Source organism: Rhineura floridana, chromosome 10 (genome assembly GCF_030035675.1).
Source record: "Rhineura floridana isolate rRhiFlo1 chromosome 10, rRhiFlo1.hap2, whole genome shotgun sequence".
NCBI classification, from domain to species: domain Eukaryota; kingdom Metazoa; phylum Chordata; class Lepidosauria; order Squamata; family Rhineuridae; genus Rhineura; species Rhineura floridana.
Window position 1 is genome coordinate 81,182,688 of NC_084489.1, and position 19,124 is coordinate 81,201,811.

Consider the following 19,124-nt stretch of genomic DNA (forward strand, 5'->3'; position numbering starts at 1 on the left):
TCAGATGCAGTAAAGCAATCCAGGTATCAGTTCAATTTTAAGTAGATTTGATACATGATATAGCTTTGCCATGTTGATGTTTTTACATGTTAACAGCAGCCAAGTTGGGGGGGGGCTGATTTGGATCTACGCTGTGGGTGGGTGGAGATTAACCCTCCCCCATGACATTTTCCCCATTAAAAGCACCCCACCCAAAGCTGCTATTTGCCTCACAGGGCAAATATCATATATCATATGAAAATGTCCCCACACCCTCCATAGCCAAGATGCTCATTTGATAGGAAGCAGCCAGAGATATCCTTCCACCTCTCCCTGTACCTTCTCTGAGGAGTCCCATTTTGCACTGCTGGTAAGATAAAATGTTCCTGTGAGAAACACTACCAGGATGAGCGACCATTGATATAGTGAAATCCTGTATCGATATCCAAATGTAGAGAATGCATTTTGGATCTGCCCATGCCAATGTCATAATCTATGTGTCACTCTTATGGGGAGTCCGCATTTCTGACTGCTGCTACTTCAGTAAGGGAAAAGATGGTCATGAAGTGATGGACAAATTCAGCTTGATTTGGAAGCGGCTCATTGATTACAAGGTCTGGAAATTACAAACTTTTGTGACATCGCTAGCCATGAGGAGCCTTCTCGGAAGAACATGTACCAACAGTGAAGCTGCTGTTTACACATTCAGGCCATTATCTATCCAGCTCTTCAGTCTCTCAGTCAAAGGACTTTCACTGCCTACTGCCTAAGATTCTTTTAACTGGTGTCCTTCTAAGGGCTCAGGCCTTCTGATTTCAAATGGTGTGCCCAATCACTGAGCTATGACCCTGCCAAACATTTTTAAGGTACGGCCTCATGCTTAGCTTTAGGCAAGGAGATTGCAGGAAAACGCAGTCATGTCCTCTTGCGAGTCCGTGTAATCCATTCCACAGAACTGTTCAAATGCAACATAGGAATTGAGGAAGCAGCCTTATACTGAGTCAGGTCATTGGTCCATCTACCTCAGCATTGGCCACACTGACTGGCAGCGGCTCTCCAGGGTTTCAGGCAGGGGTTTCTCCCCGCCCTACATGGAGGTGCTGGGGATTGAACTTGGGACCTTCTGCATGCAAGGCAGATTACCACTGAACTGTGGCCCTTCTCTGAACACTTACATCTACAATTATGAAATCAAGCCAGCACCAGGCATTTGTGAAATATTTGTGGAATCCATAAGCCACCCACTTCAACAGCATCTCCAGGATAAAGATGTAAGTGAATATCTTGTCAGCATAATCCAGCATGGTTTTAACAGTTGGTCTCTCACTCAAGTGTATGTCTTCAAACACCTGAAATAAGAAAATTAAGATACATCTTGCTACTCATCCAGCAGAACTTTTAATCTGCATACTGCTTTGCAATCTTTCCTCAGAACTGTGTGTTGATACTACATGCTTGCAATCATACCTCACAAGCACAATACTGGAGCTGTGCCAAATATATCTCTCCATGAAAATTTGGGCAGGAGGGGGGGAGTTCCAGGCAATCAGGAATCATGCATTAATGTCACACATTGGTTATGTGATTTAATAACATTTGTACATCACCACTTAACATGAAATTCTCTGGGTGGCTTACAATAAAGTCGGGATGCTTAAGAAATTCTCTGCATCTGGATTTCTCCCAGATTTTTTTTTCCAAATTGTCTAGATTGTACAACAATACCAATCTATTAGCAAAAACCTGCTATTCTTCCATGCTGATTTCCACACTTTGTCTGGACCACTGCCAATGTGACATTTGCTGCAGTTTTCAGTTCCTTCTAACCATTTATGCTTTCCTCCTCTCCAGATTATCAGTGCGCACAAGTGCTCATGCAGATTTATTTAGTTATTTAATGGATTTATTATCTGCTGTTCATCGTTGAAAATTCCAGGGTGGCACACAATAACTAACCAACAGATGCCATTATTATATTGTACAAAAACACAATCAATTAAAATAATTACCACATTAAAACCACTAAAACCATACTATTTTCAGAATTCAAACAAGCAAGGGCAGCTCCTCAGGACCTAACAGTTGTTTGATACAGACAGGAGTTTTGATATGATGGTGCATGCCATGTTGGTTATAGAATAATGGCTCCACCATCATCCCCGAGAGATTTGGCCTTCCACACAGTGGCTCCAGTCTAGTACCATTAAGCAAATATTCAATGGTGGATATTGTTTTCTTCTTGGAATGGGACAACAGTTCAGATATATAATCTTTCTTTTCCTCTGCTGTGCCATGTGTGCTGCTTAAGTCACAGAGTTTCACATGTGAGAATCAGGTAACATACCAGAGCTCCACTGCTCAGCAGAATCATGAACACAATGAAGCTTTCAAACCAGCTGTGCTCTACAATTCGGAAACATGTCTTTCTTAGATTCCACCACATTTTGCCTGGAAACTTTGCACTATTCACTGAACGCCAAGGATAATACCTGGCAAATTCTGAAAGAGACACGTAATAAATAATGTACATTATGGGGTTGGTGCAATCCTTACACAGGTTGATAGTATGGCAAAGTTACTGACAAAAACTGGACATTTTATCATGCATCCTGCAATTAGTTAGATTTGGTGGTCCCACTAGTGTTCTTGCCCACTTCATAGTCAGAAAGTGGAAGCAAACATTAGGAAGAAAAGGAATGCAGAGTGGCCATTTTTGGTTGCAGCCCAGTGGTTTTGAAATCATGTAGCTATGCCTAGAATAAGTTGACAAAGTGGATCCTTACTATCTGGGAAACAACTGTGTGGCTCCTTCAAGTCCTCAGCTAGTTCAGGGATCTGCTTCAAGCATTCATCTGGGTGTGGGAGGTCCACAGAGCTGCCTTCCGAACAGCTGATAAGGTCAACTTTCTACAAAACAAAGATATGGCACTGAGGTTTCCTTTCTGTCAGGCACTCTCTGTGCAATTTGCCAGACTAAATACATGCCTAGGAGTCAAACTAGATGTCATGTTAATATGGTTAGCAAACACATCAGGGGATTTTTAATAACAACAACAACAACAACAATAAATGGGGGATGTGATTTTCATCAGGACCACAGTGAATGGGGATGGGAGGTTTAACCCTTCATCTCCAGATAAAATACTGACAAAAACTTCCCGTACCCCTGGTGTGGCAATTAGCCATAGAAATAGCCATTGGAGACAATAAGAGCCTCTCTCTCTCCCTCTCTCTCTCATTCTGCACCAGAATGCTAATTTCTGCACCAGGGAGGGAGGTATTTTTTTCAAGATCACAACTGGGAAGGTAAGGATTAAACCTAATTTAACCTTGTTTTAAGGTCTGTTTTTATGATATTTTAAAGTGTTTTTAGCTTTTCTGTTTGCCACCCTGGGCTCCTGCTGGAGGAAGGGCGGGGTATACATCAAATAATAAATAAATAATTTCCCCACATGCTGTGGTTCTGGTGCCTGGTATTCTATTACGCAAAACCACTGACATGATTGCTAACCACGTGATTAATGCAATAATGTAGTTTGGCCCTTCACACATCTAAATTTATGAAGGTCAAAACTGAAATCTCAATTTCAGCACCAAAAGAGGGGTTCGGAGGTTCCATGACCTAACCCTCAAAAAAACAAAAATCAGAGGCACACACAGTCAAAGGAAGGTATTCAAAACAATGTGCTTGGATTTTTGAATTCGGCATTTTGAATGGTGACATTTCAATTGGAGTTGTGACTTTTTTTTAAAAAAAATTGTTTCAGCTCTGTCCCTACTGCAATCTGTTTCACCCAGTTCTTCAATAAGGGCATTCTACCATCTGGATGAGGGGTTCCCAAACTGTAGCCTGTGGACCACCAGTGGTTCACGAGCTTCATTCAGATGGTCTATGGCATGTTTGTAAAAATACAGTGAAAAACCATACAGCATCCAGCACAGCACATTACAATTGCTACAACAGGCAAAAAAATCATTAAGTGGTCAACCAAGACCCCCAGCAGTTTTCAAGTGGTCCTTTGGGGGGGAAATGGGAAACCACAGATCTAGATTATTATTGCCAGTTTTCACTGGTGAATGAATTTTACCTCTTTTTCTTTTGGTGATGAGGACCCAGCTTTCCAATGTGCACTTGATTCCCCAGGAGAGGAGATTTCAGATGTTCGGCTCCAGGCATCAGAACTCTTGCTCCGTTCTCCTCTCAGCCGCAGCTGGCTTTCCTGCTGAAGGTAAGTCACAATGACTTGCACTCAAGACCATTTCAGATGTATTTGGTGTTGTTGTTTTTTACTTTTCCCTGCTACTATTAGCAAAACTGTGGGAACGCAGGAGACAGCCTTTTCAATTGTGGTTCCCAAACTTTGGAATTCCCTGCCCCAAGAAGCCCGCTTTGCTCCCTCCCTGATGGTCTTCCGGAAACTTGTAAAAACTATTTTGTTCCGGAGAGCCTTTGGTTGGGACTGACGGGTCAGCCTGACACTGTTTTAAGTTTATCTTTTATTTTTATCTTTTAAGTTCTTTTATTCTCACTTTCTTATATGTGTATGCACATATATACGTGTATGTATGTTTGTATGTGTATGCATAATGCATTTTATGCATTTTAATTTACTGTAATGTTTCATGTTTTTATTGTGTATTTTATTATACATGTGTTCGATTTTATTGTAGCCGCCCTGAGTGCCCTATTGTAGGGTAGAAGGGCGGGATAGAAATATTTTAAATAAATAAACTAAAGAGAGGTAAGAGAGTCAACACTAGTCAACATGCATTTGTGTGATTTAAAAAAATTAATAGCAGCTGCAGGGGAGTGGGTTGTAGTTGGGGCTGTGGCAGAAGCTTCCCCTGCACCATTTTCCGATGAAAACTTCTCACTCAAGCTGGTATTTGCCTCGCATAGAAAACAGACAGGTATCCACAAGGTAGGTGTATGTTTTGCCTTGCAGGGCTAATAGCACTGGGAGGAGGCATTTTCATTGGAGACAGAGCACACAGGAAAAGGATATCTCTTTGCCCCTCACACCAGATGCCTCATGAGAATCCCCACAGCCTCTGATCTCCCAACATCACATATAGTTTGGGTTTGGCCTTCAGGAAGGCAACAAAACTAGGAGCTTTATCGAGCTCGGTGAGCCACAATACTTGGCTGGTCAGCTGCAATGGCCCTGGTGAATCACGTTGTGCATGCTTGGTCTGTAACAGGCCTCTTGATGGAATAACTACTATCCATTGGGGAAATGCCCTTTGGTTCTCCCCATGGCTACTGCTTCTTTTCAGTGCCATTTTACTTCCTCATCTTTGCCCTCATTGCCATCAGCCCAATTTGCTCACATTGCCTTTTGATCTGATTGGTTGTAGCCACCCATGTGATTTTCTTTACAAATGTTATCCTATTAGATTAGCATTGGAATATTAGCAACCAAATCTCATGGGTCACCACCACAAGGAACCGGGAATAAAACTGCAGTGCTGGGAAATTGAGGCCAACAATTAAGATTAGAAAAAGAATGTACGCCATGTGCTTCTTGGAGGGAAGTTGGGATATAAATGTGATTATGATGATGCTGGTGATGGTGATGATGGAGAAGGAGGGCAAGGAAAATGGCACAGGGGACTGCACTGAAACAGCCATTCACTTGCATGGAATGGGAGAAGGTGAGTGGATGCAGTTGGCATGGAAGCTAAACCAACTTCCTGTTCCTTGTGAGGTGACCTTCTAACATCATAATCCCATCACATGTTCTGTTTCTCAGTCATTCTGCAACATGACAGAATGTTTGGTAAAGAAGCAAAGTCTTCTTCGATTAAGAATGTGGTTTTGCAGGAGGAAACGACTAAGGGGGTGGAGATGTTGCCATAGTAACTAAAATAATGTAAAGTTGAAGGCAAGGGCAAGCTGCATCCTGGAATGTGAATTCAATGCAAAGTCGTGTGGTATCCTCCAATGTGATACAGTTTGTGAGTTGAACAAGAGGTCAGGCTATATCCTGTTCCTTTGTCTGAGAGGTAAGCACATGGAAAATGCTGACGGTGGGGAAATGGAAAAGTGCTGACTGTGGGATATAGAATGACCAGGTTGCTGAGCACATGATCAAGTGGAGCTATATGCATATGTAATTCAGGCTTTGTAGAGAATCTATATAAGGCTTACGCATTCTATGCAGAGGAGGAATTCACAGTCGTGACTTCCCCAACAGCTGTTGCTGCAATAAAGCTTCATCCCTACTTGAAGATAATTTTGTCAGACTGATTTTCTTTAACATTGGGAAATGGGATAGAATATCAAAGACTGACTTTTATATTGTCCTCTCCATTTTCATCCACTGCGATATTTTACAGTATTTCCCTGAACATGAAGATGTAGTCTTGGGGCAACTCCTTACCTGCTTAGTATATTCTGCCTCCGTGACTGCACCCGGCTTCTCGCCAGCGTCTTCAGAGCCCTCGCTATCAGACTCAGCGTCAGCAATAGGAACACAGACAAACACATTGGGATTGCTGATGAAATCGTCCAGCATATTAACTGAGCGCCTCTCCCCGTTTTTCTCATCCTCTCTGTTACCGTAACCCTCCGTGGGGTTTTGGCCATCTTTTCTAAGCTCCAGCCCGTTCTTCTCAGAGTCACATTTTATTTTCTTTTGAGCTGCTTTCTGCTTGTACCCGAGAGCTTTGAAACAGAAAGCCAGCGTTGCTTGTTTTGCTGCATGCAGCCCTCGGTGGATCCGAGCAAAGGCAATTTTAAGATTGTTCGTTTCTCTGTCGTCTTCTGGGAGCTGGAGGAGGTTGTCAGTGCTGAAGGAATTCAGCAGCAGGGCAATGAACAAGTTGAGCACCTCAAAGCAATGGAAGAGCAAATATTTAACAAAATCTCTAGCATTACTATTTTATTGTATTGTATTTCTATAGAGAAATGGAAATACTCAATTCTGGTTTGGTGGTGAGGAAACCAACTAACAGGGAGGGATGGGCAAATATGTCAATGTTGGTTTCTCTCACTTTCTCCACAGTTCTCTACATCAGCCTTTCCCAACCTTTGGGTCCCCAGATGTTGGACTACAACTCCCATCAGCCCCAGCCAGCATGGCCAATGGTCAGGAATGATGAGAATTGTAGTCCAGCGACATCCGGCAACCCAAAGGTTGGGAAAGACTGCTCTACTTTTCCAAAACAGTTTGTGATTTTTTTTAAAGGCCTCATGAAAATTAATCAGCATTTTAGTGCAATTTCTCCTTATATATATATTTTTTGTATGCAATTTTGCCTAATAAACACATTTTTGCAAAGCAATTTTCCCTAATATAATGCATTTTAGTATGTTATTTTCACCAATGTATGCACTTTCTGCACATTTTTCTGTACCTTACTTGGCTGGAAAATTGCATTGCAAAAGTCAGAGAAGTGGGAATTTCAAACAATGGCTGTTTCAGTTTGCGTAGTTTTTGTTTGTTTTTGGAAAAGTATCAGTTAGGTAGGTTTGCCTTCAAATGAGAATGAAATCTAATTTCTCCCCAACGCCTCTGTGCCTTTAAATGAATCTGGCATACACTCTCTAGGTTGCTTGCATTCAGCATAGGATTGAAGCAAAGTTGCACACAAATTCAAAAGTCAGCCACATCTGCAAAAATTAGCTTTTAGAACTTCAGACATTTTTTAATTTTATTGTTGAAAAAAACTTTTGAGTGGTTTTTTTTAAAGTTGTTCACTGATTTTCCATTGCCCATGTTCTATAGGGCCAGGGGAGAAGGACACAGAGAGAAAAGTCACATCCACACCATAAGAACACAAGAAAATAAGGAAAGCCTCCTGAATCAGGCCAGTGGCCCATCGAGTCCAGCATCCTGTTCTCACAGTGGCCAACCAGAAGTGCATGGGAAGCCCACAAGCAGGACCTGAGTGCAACAGCACCCTCCTGTCCTGCAGTTTCCAGCAACTGGTATTCAGAAGCATACAGCCTCCAACTATGGCAGCAGAGCATAGCCATCATGGCTAGTAGCCACTGATAGCCTTATCTTTCATGAATGTGTCTAATCCTCTTTTGAACCCTTCCACGCTGGGGGCCATCACTGCCTCCTGTGGAACCGAATTCCATAGTTTAACCATGGGCTGCATGAAGAAACACTTTCTGTTGTCTGTCCAGAATACTCCAACATTCAGCTTTATTGAATGCCCACAAGTTCTAGTGTTATGGGGGGGGGTCTTTTCTCTATCCACATTTCCCATGCCATGCATAATTTTATACACTTCTATTATGTCACCTCTGACTCGTCTTTTCACTAAAACTAGAAAGCCCCAAATTCTACAATCTTTCCACACAGGAGAGTTGCTCCATCCCCTTGATCATTCTGATTGCCCTTTTCTGAACCTTTTCCAGCTCTACAATATCCTTTTTGAAATTAGGTGACCAGGACTGTACGCAGTATTCCAAATGCAGCCACACCATAGATTTATACAACGGCATTATGATATCAGCAGTTACATTTTCATTACCTTTTCTAATGATCCCTAGCATGGAATTTGCCTTTTTCACAGCTGCCACATGCTGGGTCATACGTTTAAAGAACATTTATACTACTTTTAATAGTCATGGCTTTGCCTAAACAATCCTGGGAACTATAGCTTGGCCTCACAGAGCTACAGTTGCCCCCTTAACAAACTACAGTCCTCAGGACTCTTTGGGGGAAGCCATGTGCTATTTTGCCCCAGGTGCCCAAATAACTTGTTTGGCCTTGGAAACTCTGTACCTTGACTTGGGAGGGGGAAAGGACCCTTTTGCTTCAGCAAAATATCTTGGACCAGCTCTAGGAATTGAAGTGTTAACCTACTGTCCTGTTCTCACTGGGCTCCCTAAGGAGAGACTCCCCAGCAGAAACACAAGTGAGGGCAGCACAAGGCCAGTATGGAGGGTGGATCTGAAGTCAGAGTCAAAACCAGGGGAATCAGGCAAGAATCAGGGTCAGAAGCCAAGCAGACAGTAAGCAGTGCAGGTAAGGGGCAAGACGAGACAGGTCTGGGGTCCACAGGTAATTTTTAGACTGGGCAGGAGTATGGACGTTGTTCCAGCATCCCTTCCAGCCTAGCATTGGGTTTTTTATCCTGGAGCTGCTGAACCACACCCCAAACCTCAGCTGACTCCCATTGATCACCTGCAGCCAGACTGTTACTCCCGAGGAGTCTTTTATATTGCTTTATAAAATTTAATATTTTAGTACTGAGTTTTGTAGTTGTTTATATGTTTAATTATGTTTAGGTATTTTTGGTGTAATTTTTAAGTTTAATATATGTTTTTAAATTGTATATTGGATGTTATATGTTGTGAACCGCCCAGAGAGCTTCGGCTATGGGGCGGTATAGAAATATAATAAATAAATAATAAATAAATAAATGTATGGTGTGGATGTGACCTTTGGAATTACTACAGGATAAAGGAATGGCCCATTAACTAGGTTCCTCCTTCTTCATATCCAGATCCATTTTGTTCACTATATAATCACTGATCACAAAAAGCACAACTTGCGGTGAAGAAAATTGCTGCTTTTTTTTAGCAGTCACAGAGGGCTGTCCACCTACAGTTCACAACTGGTGGTACAAACATACGCGCTAGCAAGAAAAAAGTAAAAGTTGTGTACCTCCTTCTGTGCATCAGGGAGAATGTCAATTTTAAAAATTGTATTAATGTGGTGTACATGAAGCTTTGCATATATGGTTCCAAGGTACATGACATAGTTAACCTACTAAAGCTAATCAGGTCAGACTGGCTGGCTCCTGGATTTAAGACTGCATGAGAGCCCTATATATGCTGCTAGAGTTCTGTTATGGAAAAGAAGTGGGATACATGTAATAAATAAATACTAATATTATCTAAAATAAACAAATGGATAAATGAACAAATAGTACCAGAATGGTGCAGGGATTCATGCAGTGGACTCAAATTAGGAAGATCCGGTTCAAATCCCATCCCACTCTGCATAAACACCATACATTTAAAGCACATGGCTTCCCCCAAAGAATCCTGAGAACTGTACTTTACCCCTCACAGAGCTATAATTCCCAGCATTCTTAACAAACTGTAGATCCCAGGAATCTTTGGGGAAACTTACATGCTTTAAATGTGTTTAAATGTATTGTGTGTACACAGACTGAGACATGAAGCTCACTGGATCAAATTAATAGCAAGACAACATTTTGATAAAGATAAGAGGGCCACCAAAAGTATCTGTAAACTCACCACTAAGTTTCCAATCACCATGACCAGCAAAAAGACAAGGAGGCACATTGACTGCTCAGCAACCACCATGCAACTCCACATGGTCTCAATCCATTCTCCACACAAAATTCGGAAAATAACAAGGAAGGAGTGAAAAAAATCTTCCATATGCCATCGTAGTTTGCAGTCTTCAGCTAATTTCTTACAATGTGTCTTATAGCTGCCCCCAAACAGTTGCATTCCAAATACAGCAAAGATAAAGACAATAATGGCCAAAACAAGGGTAAGGTTGCCCAGAGCATCCACTGAGTTTAAAATTATCTTAATAAGGGTGTTTAAAGTTGGCCATGACTTTGCCAACTTGAAGACTCGCATCTATTGGGGAAGAAAGCATTGTATTGTTAGGGTAACAAAAGAGATCAGGTTATCCTGTTAAAATAAAGGTTAGAACAGTTTGCCAATTTTTGTATTTGTGACCTGTAGTTCTAACTCTGACTATTTATTTATTTATTTTATTTAAAAAGTTTATATCCCGCTTCAGTTCCAAAGAATTCTAAGCAGCCAAAACAATAACATAGTGCAAACACATTATACAATATACAATATATAAAAAAATATAAATTATCTCTCACATTACAATTCAAAAGCTAACCGAAATAAAAAGGTCTTAACTTGGCGACGAAAACTAATTAAAGAGGGGGAAGAACGAATTTCCTGTGGAAGAGAATTCCAAAGAGTTGGTGCTACCACCGAAAACGATATATTCCTAATACCAGTCCGATGAATTTGGGAAAAAGAAGGAATATTAAGGCCGGGGTCTAATGAAGATCTTAAAGCAACGAGCAGGCTCATAAAACGAAATACGATTTGAAAGATAACTAGGGCCTGAACCAGATAAAGTTCTAAACGTTAAAACCAGGATTTTAAACTGAACTCGATAAGAAATTGGAAGACAGTGTAGTTGTTTTAGGAGCGGAGTAGTGTGAACTCGCCAACCTGCTCCTATTAACATCCTGGCAGCCGCTCTTTGGACTAATTTCAGTTGACGAAGTATTTTAAGGGGAAGTCCAGTATAAAGCGAGTTACAATAGTCTAACTTAGATGTAACCAAGGCATGGGTAACCGTGGTTAGGTCAGAGAGTTCCAGAAAAGGGCGCAATTGGCGAACCAATTTTAGGTGGGCAAAGGCACTTCTGGAAGTTGCTAAGACATGGGCCTCCAAAGTCAAGGCCGAATCCAGAAGGACACCCAAACTACGAACCTGGGTCTTTAAAGGGAGTAAAACTCCGTCTAATAACGGTACATTCCCTATTTCCAACTTGGTTCGGTGCCCAACCACCAGCACCTCTGTTTTATCTGGGTTCAATTTCAGCTTATTCTGTGTCATCCAGGTCTTAACTGCTGTTAGACAATTATTTAAAGGAAGGATGGCATCTTTCATATCCGGAGGGAAGGAAAAACAAAGCTGGGTGTCATCAGCATATTGGTGAAACCGAATTCCAAACCTCCGGATGATCTCTCCCAGCGGTTTCATGTAAATGTTAAACAGCATCGGTGAAAGCACCGAGCCTTGTGGTACTCCGCATGACAACGGCCAGGGATCAGAGCTAAAATCCCCAAATAGTACTCTCTGTGATCTGCCCTCCAAGAAAGAGCGGAGCCACTGAAAAACAGTGCCTCGTAAGCCCATCTCGGAGAGGCGGCCCAAGAGAATGTCATGGTCGATCGTGTCAAATGCTGCTGAAAGATCAAGAAGGACTAACAAAGAAACTTTCCCCTTGTCTAACTCTCTCCGGAGGTCATCCACTAAGGCCACCAATACGGTCTCAGTTCCATGACCCGGCCTAAAACCAGATTGAGATGAGTCGTAGTAATCTGTCAGCTCCAGGAAACTCTGGAGCTGAGAGGCCACCACTTTCTCAATAATTTTACTTAAAAAAGGTAAGTTGGACACGGGACGGAAACTATCTAAACTGGAAGGGTTCAAAGAAGGCTTTTTTAATAAGGGAATGACAATTGCTTCCTTTAGGCTGCCTGGAAGGTGGCCTTGTTGGAGGGAAGCATTGATCACCTCACTGATCCGGTCTGCGAGTCCCTTTCTGGACTGTTTTATAATCCAGGAGGGACATGGGTCTAGTGAACACGTGGTGGGTCTCATCCCTTCCAAAAGATTATCTATATCAGCAGGATGGATGAGCTGAAATGAGTCTAAAGTGGAAGAGCAGATAGTAACTGTAGTAGAGGGCATAGCATCGATTACAACATTATTAGTATCAAGATCAGAACGAATCTGGGCAACTTTAGTACTAAAATATGTGGCTAGTTCTTGACAACGGGAGGCAGAATGATCAAAATTCGGCTTATGTTGGTCTTGATTAAGCAAGTCCTTAACCACCCGGAAGAGTTCTTTTGGTCGGCTGTCGGCAGACGAAATGGCAGCCGAGAAAAAGGCTCTTTGTGCCGTAAATCTAGATGTCATATAATGCTTCAAAAAGTGCTTGGACTGAAGTTGGTCAAAAAGGCTCCGTGTCTTCAGCCAACGACGCTGTAAGCCCCTGTAAGTCCGTTTCATATCTGCCAATTCCTTAGAAAACCATGGGGCCACCTTAGATCGAGAGTGAGTAAGTGGACGTAAAGGGGCAATAGCATCTATAGTCCTGGACATTGTATTATTCCAAGAATCTACTAAATCAACAATGGAGTCACTAGTTTGAGGAACAAAATTTTTTTCAGCAGTAGATAAGAAAACAATTGGATTTAATAACCTTTTTGGGTGAATCATTTTTAAAGGATTCTTTCCTCTAAAAGGAGTATGTAATGGTGGTATTTTAAATTTGATCAAATAGTGATCTGTCCAAAGTAATGGGCGAATAGATAAATCACTAAGTGCCAAGTCCTCTTCATCCGGGCTATTCAGTTTCATCTCGTCTTTTCATTCTCTTTTGAACATATTATTTACTTTAGTTTAGTGTTATGCCTGAACACTAAACTGTGGCTAAACTTAATTACAGTTTGTCGAAACAAGTTAGATTCGAAAACCATAGCTGAAGTTGGTTTGTTTCAATAGACCATGGTTAAGATTAACCACAGTATCAGGTTCAGACAAGATGACAAGCTGCATTTAATCAAAAGCTGTAGCAAAAGCTTCCAAACTCCTCACAGCTAATCCTGAGATTTGCTGCAGCTTGTCCCAATCACAATAAACCATGGTTTATTGCATAGCATCACAATAAACCATGGTTTATTGCATAGCATGCAAACACCGATATCATGTTGCACAGAGTCATTAGTCCATCTGCTCTAGCTGGTTGTAGCTCCCCAAAGTCTCTGCCAAATGTGAACTTTTTTTTTAACTAGAGATGCTGAGGATTGGATCTGGAACCTTTGAATGTAAAGCATGCGCTCAGCCACTGAGCTATGATATGTCTCCAGGAACATATTCAGGTTTTAGAAATATGCTTTTCATGGGGCAGAACTTCAGTGTGTTTTGGCTCTTCAAGGTCCCAGGCAGACGGCTTTCTTCACCCTAATGTATTTTAACTGGATTATTTCAGTGATTAAACCCAGGGCTTTCTATGCACAGAACATGAACTCTGCCACTGAGTTATAGTTCTTACCTAAAATGGGTGCTTATAATTGCATGAACACATGAAGCCGCCTTATACTGGGTTTAGACCATTCAATATAGTCTACTCTGCCTGGCAGTTTCCGTCAGAGAAACTCCTATCTGAGTATGTTTTAACCAGAGATGCCAGGATTTAAACCCTGGACTTTTAGATGCAAAGAGTGAGTTTGATAAAAAAAAGCTATGGCCACATAATATTCTTGTACAATATGACTGCTGGGCTGCAGTCATGGTGATCCAGCCAGTTGGTACACTACACTCCCTGGAGCTCTACTTTGCCCCACCTAAATGTATTTTTAAAAAAAGAAAAGAAAAAAAGGCTTTTTCATTTGCTGTATGACAGCTTCTATTTTTTTTCCAAATGAGGGCTCTTTTTTTAAAAAAAATCTGATAATAAACAGAATCAGTGGTGGCTGATTCTCAACTCCTGAGACCTCTCATCTTTTAATTTCAAGTGGACTGGCTAGTAGGAACGAGATCCATTGGCCAGTGCCAGTTTAAAAGCATCCCGTCAATCTAATAGGCTGGTATTGATTCAAGCTCATTCTTTACCCGCAAGCCACTGCTTTTACTGATCCATTTGGAAAAAATATTGATACAAATATTGACATTTTAAAAAGAAAATATCAATATTTTTATAGGAAATATCCATAAATTCAAGGAAATATTGACAAATGCATTGATATTAATATCAATATTTTAGACACAGATTTTTTTTTTAAAAAATCCATTTCCGAAAATAACTGTGGAAAATCACTACATACCAATACTATCCACAACGATAGTGAATAAGAGAATTAATGGAAAGTTTGGTACCAAATCCAAATTGGGCAGAATTCTAGCACATCCCCAGTGCCTCGTCACAATGAAATGGCAACTTGTGTTCTGCCATTGAATATCAGGTGCTGGAGTGTCAGTGGAAGAGGACTCCTGCCTTTGAGCTCAGCTTGCACCTCCTGGAGGCATCTATTTGGCCATTGGACGATGTTGGACTAGATGGACCTTTAGTCTGATCTAGCAGGGCTCTTCTTATGTTCCAGCAAGCACGCTGATCTAAGAACAAAGGGTATAAGAAGAGTCCTGGTGGATCAAATCAAAAGTCTTTTTAGCCCATAGTGGCCAAGTGGATGCCTACAGGAAGCCCCAAAACAAGACATAAATGCAATAATACTCTCTCATTTGTGTTCCCGACCAATTGGTATTCAAAGGCATACTGATACGCTGATACTGGAAGTAATATGTAGCCATCATGTCTAGCAGCAATTGATAGCCTTATCCTCCATGAATTTGTCTAATCCCCTTTTACAGCCATTCAAATTGGTGGCAGCTACTACACTTTGTGACAGCAAATTCCATAGTATAACTAAGCATGGTATGAAGTACTTTTGTCTGTACTGAATCTGTTGCCATTTAGAACCCAAGTTTTAGTATTATGAGGGAGGGAGGAAAACGTCTCACTGTCCACTTCCTCCACACCATGCATAGTTTTATACCTCCCTTCATGTCTCCCCTTGCTCATCTTTTTTTCTAAACTAAAAAGGCCCAAATGTTGCAACCTTTCCTCACGGGGAAAATGCTCCAACCTTTTGATCATTTTGTTTGTCCTTTTATGCACCTTTCCCAGCTCTTTTTTAGGTTTGGTGGCTGTAACTGTGCACGGTTTTCCAGGTTGGGTCCACACAATTGTTTTGTATATAGGCATTGTACAAAGTGCCCACCTTGTGGAATGCCTTGCTGAGTGAGGTGCGTCAGGCCACACTGGCAGATCATTTTAGGGTGGCAGCTGGTGAAGACCAGGCTTTTTGAGAAGGCCTTTAGCTGGTGGAACATTTGCCTGGTTTAGTTTTGTATTTGGACAGCTGCATTGTAATTTTGAATTTTGTGAAATTTATTTTAGCTTTTTATAGATTAGATAGGATGGATGGATGGATGGATGGATGGATGGATGGATGGATGGATGGATTTAATTTAGGCAAGGTTATTTGCTTTTATACTGCTGTTATCTGACTTGTCAGCCTCTCAGGGTTCCTTTCAGTAAATGGGTTAGGGTAGAAATGGTCATAATGATGGTGATGATGATATTGGCTGTTTCATTTTCAGTTCTTTTCCTAATGATTCCCAACATGGAATTCACCTTTTTCATGGCAGCCACACACTGGCTCAATCTTTTTATCAAGTTACCCACCACAATTCCAAGATCCCTTTCCTGGTCAGCCACTGCCACCTTCATCACCACATATGTGACTTGTCATTTCATGCAAGGAGTTCTCCAGCACAGAAGCAATGCCTCACATGGCACTTTGCAGCAATGCAAGACATTGCAAGGTGGGCATCACGTAGGAAGCAGCAGCAGGGATGGAGGGGTGACACATTGCAAAGCAAGCCTAAGAGTGGTGGTGGCCAGCAGAGCCGCCCCTAGGCACCGGGAAGCGGGGCAGTTGCCCCAGGCCCCGCGCTTTGGGGGGCCCTGCACTTGGCGGTGGGTTTTTTTTTACTTTCTTCCCCCCTCCTCAGCCCCTTTGTTGGGGGCTCCAACGCTTTATTGGGGGCTCCGGTGGCTGCAGTTCCCCTGTTTGGGCTCACACATCTCCAGTGAGATGAGCCTTGCTGGGAGGCCGCAGCTGCGGCTCTCCTTGCAACCTTTTTGCCCCTTTGCCACCAGCTCAGTTTCTCTCAGGCGGAGGCGGCACTTGTATTTTTAGCGGCCTGACCAGGAGACCGTGGCTGAAAATACAAGCAGCCACTGCCATCTGGAGCTTAAGGCTGCAAATAGGAGCTGTGCGTAAAAAGTAGCCGCAATAGCTCCCAGCTGCTAAAATTACAAGCCGCCGCCGCCGCCTGGGTGGAAACGAAGCTGGTGGCCAGGACAGGCATTAAGGCTGCAAAGGGGAGCTGCAGCCACAGGCTCCCAGCCAAGGCTCGTCTGACAAGAGACGTCTGAGCCAACGGGGGAACGGCAGCCGCCACAACCCCCAACAAAAAGACTAAGGAGGGGGGGATTATTTAAGAACAACGATGTCTCAAGAAAAGTTGTCTAATTTGACTTTATTATCAATAGAACATAAATTGTGTGAAAACTGACAAGTTGATTAATGATTTTGCAGAAGTGAAAGCAAGGAAAATAATTTTTTGAGAATAAATATATCGTTTCTTATATTTGTATTATTTTAATTTTAATCCGAACATAATTGCCCATCAACAAAGCAGCCAGACTACAGAAATGATTAAATTCTGTCATCCTTGATATTTAAAACAATGGTTCTGCACAAAGTGTTTTCAATTTTCTAGTTAGGAAGATAAAGATGGGAAAATATGCCTAGAAATAGACTGCCATATCTAGGAGATATCGACAAAGGGAAGACAGATGTCGAGAGACCAGTGAAGAAATGGATATGGAACAGGTTGACTAGAGGCTTATTGCCTGAAGTGAAGGTAATCATATTTGTATTTAATAGATTGTTAGCCTCATATGTAAATATTATAATTACATATATTTGTAAATAAAATCTCTCTCTCTGAGAGAGAGAGAGGATGTGGGGAGGCCCCAACTATGCTTTTGCCCCAGGCCCCGCACATGCTAAGGGCAGGCCTGGTGGCCAGGAAAAGGAAACTTCCCTCTCAGTGACAGGGGTAGAGTCAGGGCACAGGTGCAACACAAAGGCAGCCAGTTGCTCAGCACTGACTTAAAGGATGGAAGTTTTTCCAGTTCTTTAATTACCCCAAGTTCTTTTCTCTGCCAAACCCTGTCAAACTCAGTATCTGTGTTCAGATACATCAGCCACGGATCCTGGCCCATCTCTGACAGCTGCATTAGAGCAGGGATGGGGAACCTGTGGCCCTCCAGATATGGTTGGACTCCAACTCCCAACGGCCCGAGTTAGCATGGCCAATGGTCAAGGATGATGGGAGTTGTGGTCCGGTGACATCTGGAGGCTTCTCCATCCTTACATTAGAGGGACAGAAGCCAGGGACATGCTGGGATAGACATTCCTTTGTACAGCTCAGCCAATCATCTCTCTCTCAAGCAATGTAGTATAGGAGCTGGCCTTGAACAACGAGTTTCAACCCCTTGGCTTGCTATGAATGCAGTAGATGGCCTTGGAGAAGTTGCTACTTTTTGTCCTCAATTTCCTCTATCTGAAAATAACATTCCTCACAGGGTACATCTGGGAATTAGCAAGTTAATTCTGTCGCAATGCTCTACAAATGTGCACTCAATAGTAATCTTTTGCAAGAAATGCAACTCTTGGGAAATCCTGTCCTGTGTCTCCATGAAACAAACAAATAACAACAAAAGGAGGAGCCATTACCAGCCTCAAGGTCCGTAAAACCGTGAAGTTCCCTTTCCTGCCCCCTTTTTTCCTTGTTGCCTTATTATCTTTGGGCTCACTGCTTAGCTCAATGATGCTTATGAAGACAATCACGCTGTCAAAGATGTTTGAGCGTTGCTGAAAATAGTAATAGGGATCCAGCGCAATGATTTTCAGGATCACTTCTGCAGTAAAGATCCCTGTGAAAATCTACAAAACAGAAATGGAGCCATCAAATCCAAGCACACCAGAATCTTCTCTTCTCATATCAAGGGTGGGGCCAGTTCCCATGATTATTATTTTATTATTATTATTTATTGCATTTATATACCGCCCCATAGTCGAAGCTCTCTGGGCAGTTTACAACAATCAAAAACATTAAAAACAAATGTACAAATTAAAAAAAACACATTTTTAAAAAAGCAATTTAAAAACACATGCTAAAATGCCTGGGAGAAGAGGAAAGTCTTGACCTGGCGCCGATAAGATAACAGTGTTGGCACCAGGCGCACCTCATCACAAAAATCATTCCATAATTTGGGGGCCACCACTGAGAAGGCCCTCTCCCTCGGAGTAAGTACCCAGAGGAGGGCCTTTGATGTTGAGCATAGTGTACGGGTGGGTTCGTGTCAGGAGAGGTATTATGGTTCCAAGCCATGATGAACTGACACGCTGAGAATACAGGTTGTGTCGGTCCAAGCTGAGTCCAGTCATGGCATCGTTTTGCCATGTGTTCAACTTAGTCCATGTGTGCCATGTTAACGTACCCACCATTGGTACATTCACCATGACACTGTATGCCTGGCAAAATCTAGTCACAGGAGGACCGCACAGGACTTGTGCAACACTATGTACTTCCTTGTCCCTCCCAGCAGGCTAGCAGAGACAGAATAGATTACACAATGCAAACAGCTGCACATTTGGATATTGTAGTCAGAGCACAAAATATGGCTTTCCTGGATGGAGAATGGAAGCATCTGATGTAGCAGAGGAAAGAAACACTTAC

The 19,124-nt window shown here is 42.2% G+C and overlaps 1 protein-coding gene across 1 annotated transcript in view; it reads right to left on the reverse strand.

Moving 5' to 3' along the window:
• LOC133364830 (sodium channel protein type 5 subunit alpha-like) overlaps positions 1–19,124 on the reverse strand; it is a 66,489-nt gene that overhangs the window by 15,819 nt on the left and 31,546 nt on the right. Inside the window, exons 14-21 of the mRNA XM_061585693.1 lie at positions 18,199–18,328; positions 18,119–18,162; positions 10,205–10,558; positions 6,363–6,812; positions 4,068–4,199; positions 2,763–2,886; positions 2,324–2,478; positions 1,155–1,328 (exon numbers count right to left, since the gene is read on the reverse strand). Coding sequence (XP_061441677.1) covers positions 1,155–1,328; positions 2,324–2,478; positions 2,763–2,886; positions 4,068–4,199; positions 6,363–6,812; positions 10,205–10,558; positions 18,119–18,162; positions 18,199–18,328 — 1,563 coding nt within the window. The remainder of the gene's footprint in view (positions 1–1,154; positions 1,329–2,323; positions 2,479–2,762; positions 2,887–4,067; positions 4,200–6,362; positions 6,813–10,204; positions 10,559–18,118; positions 18,163–18,198; positions 18,329–19,124) is intronic.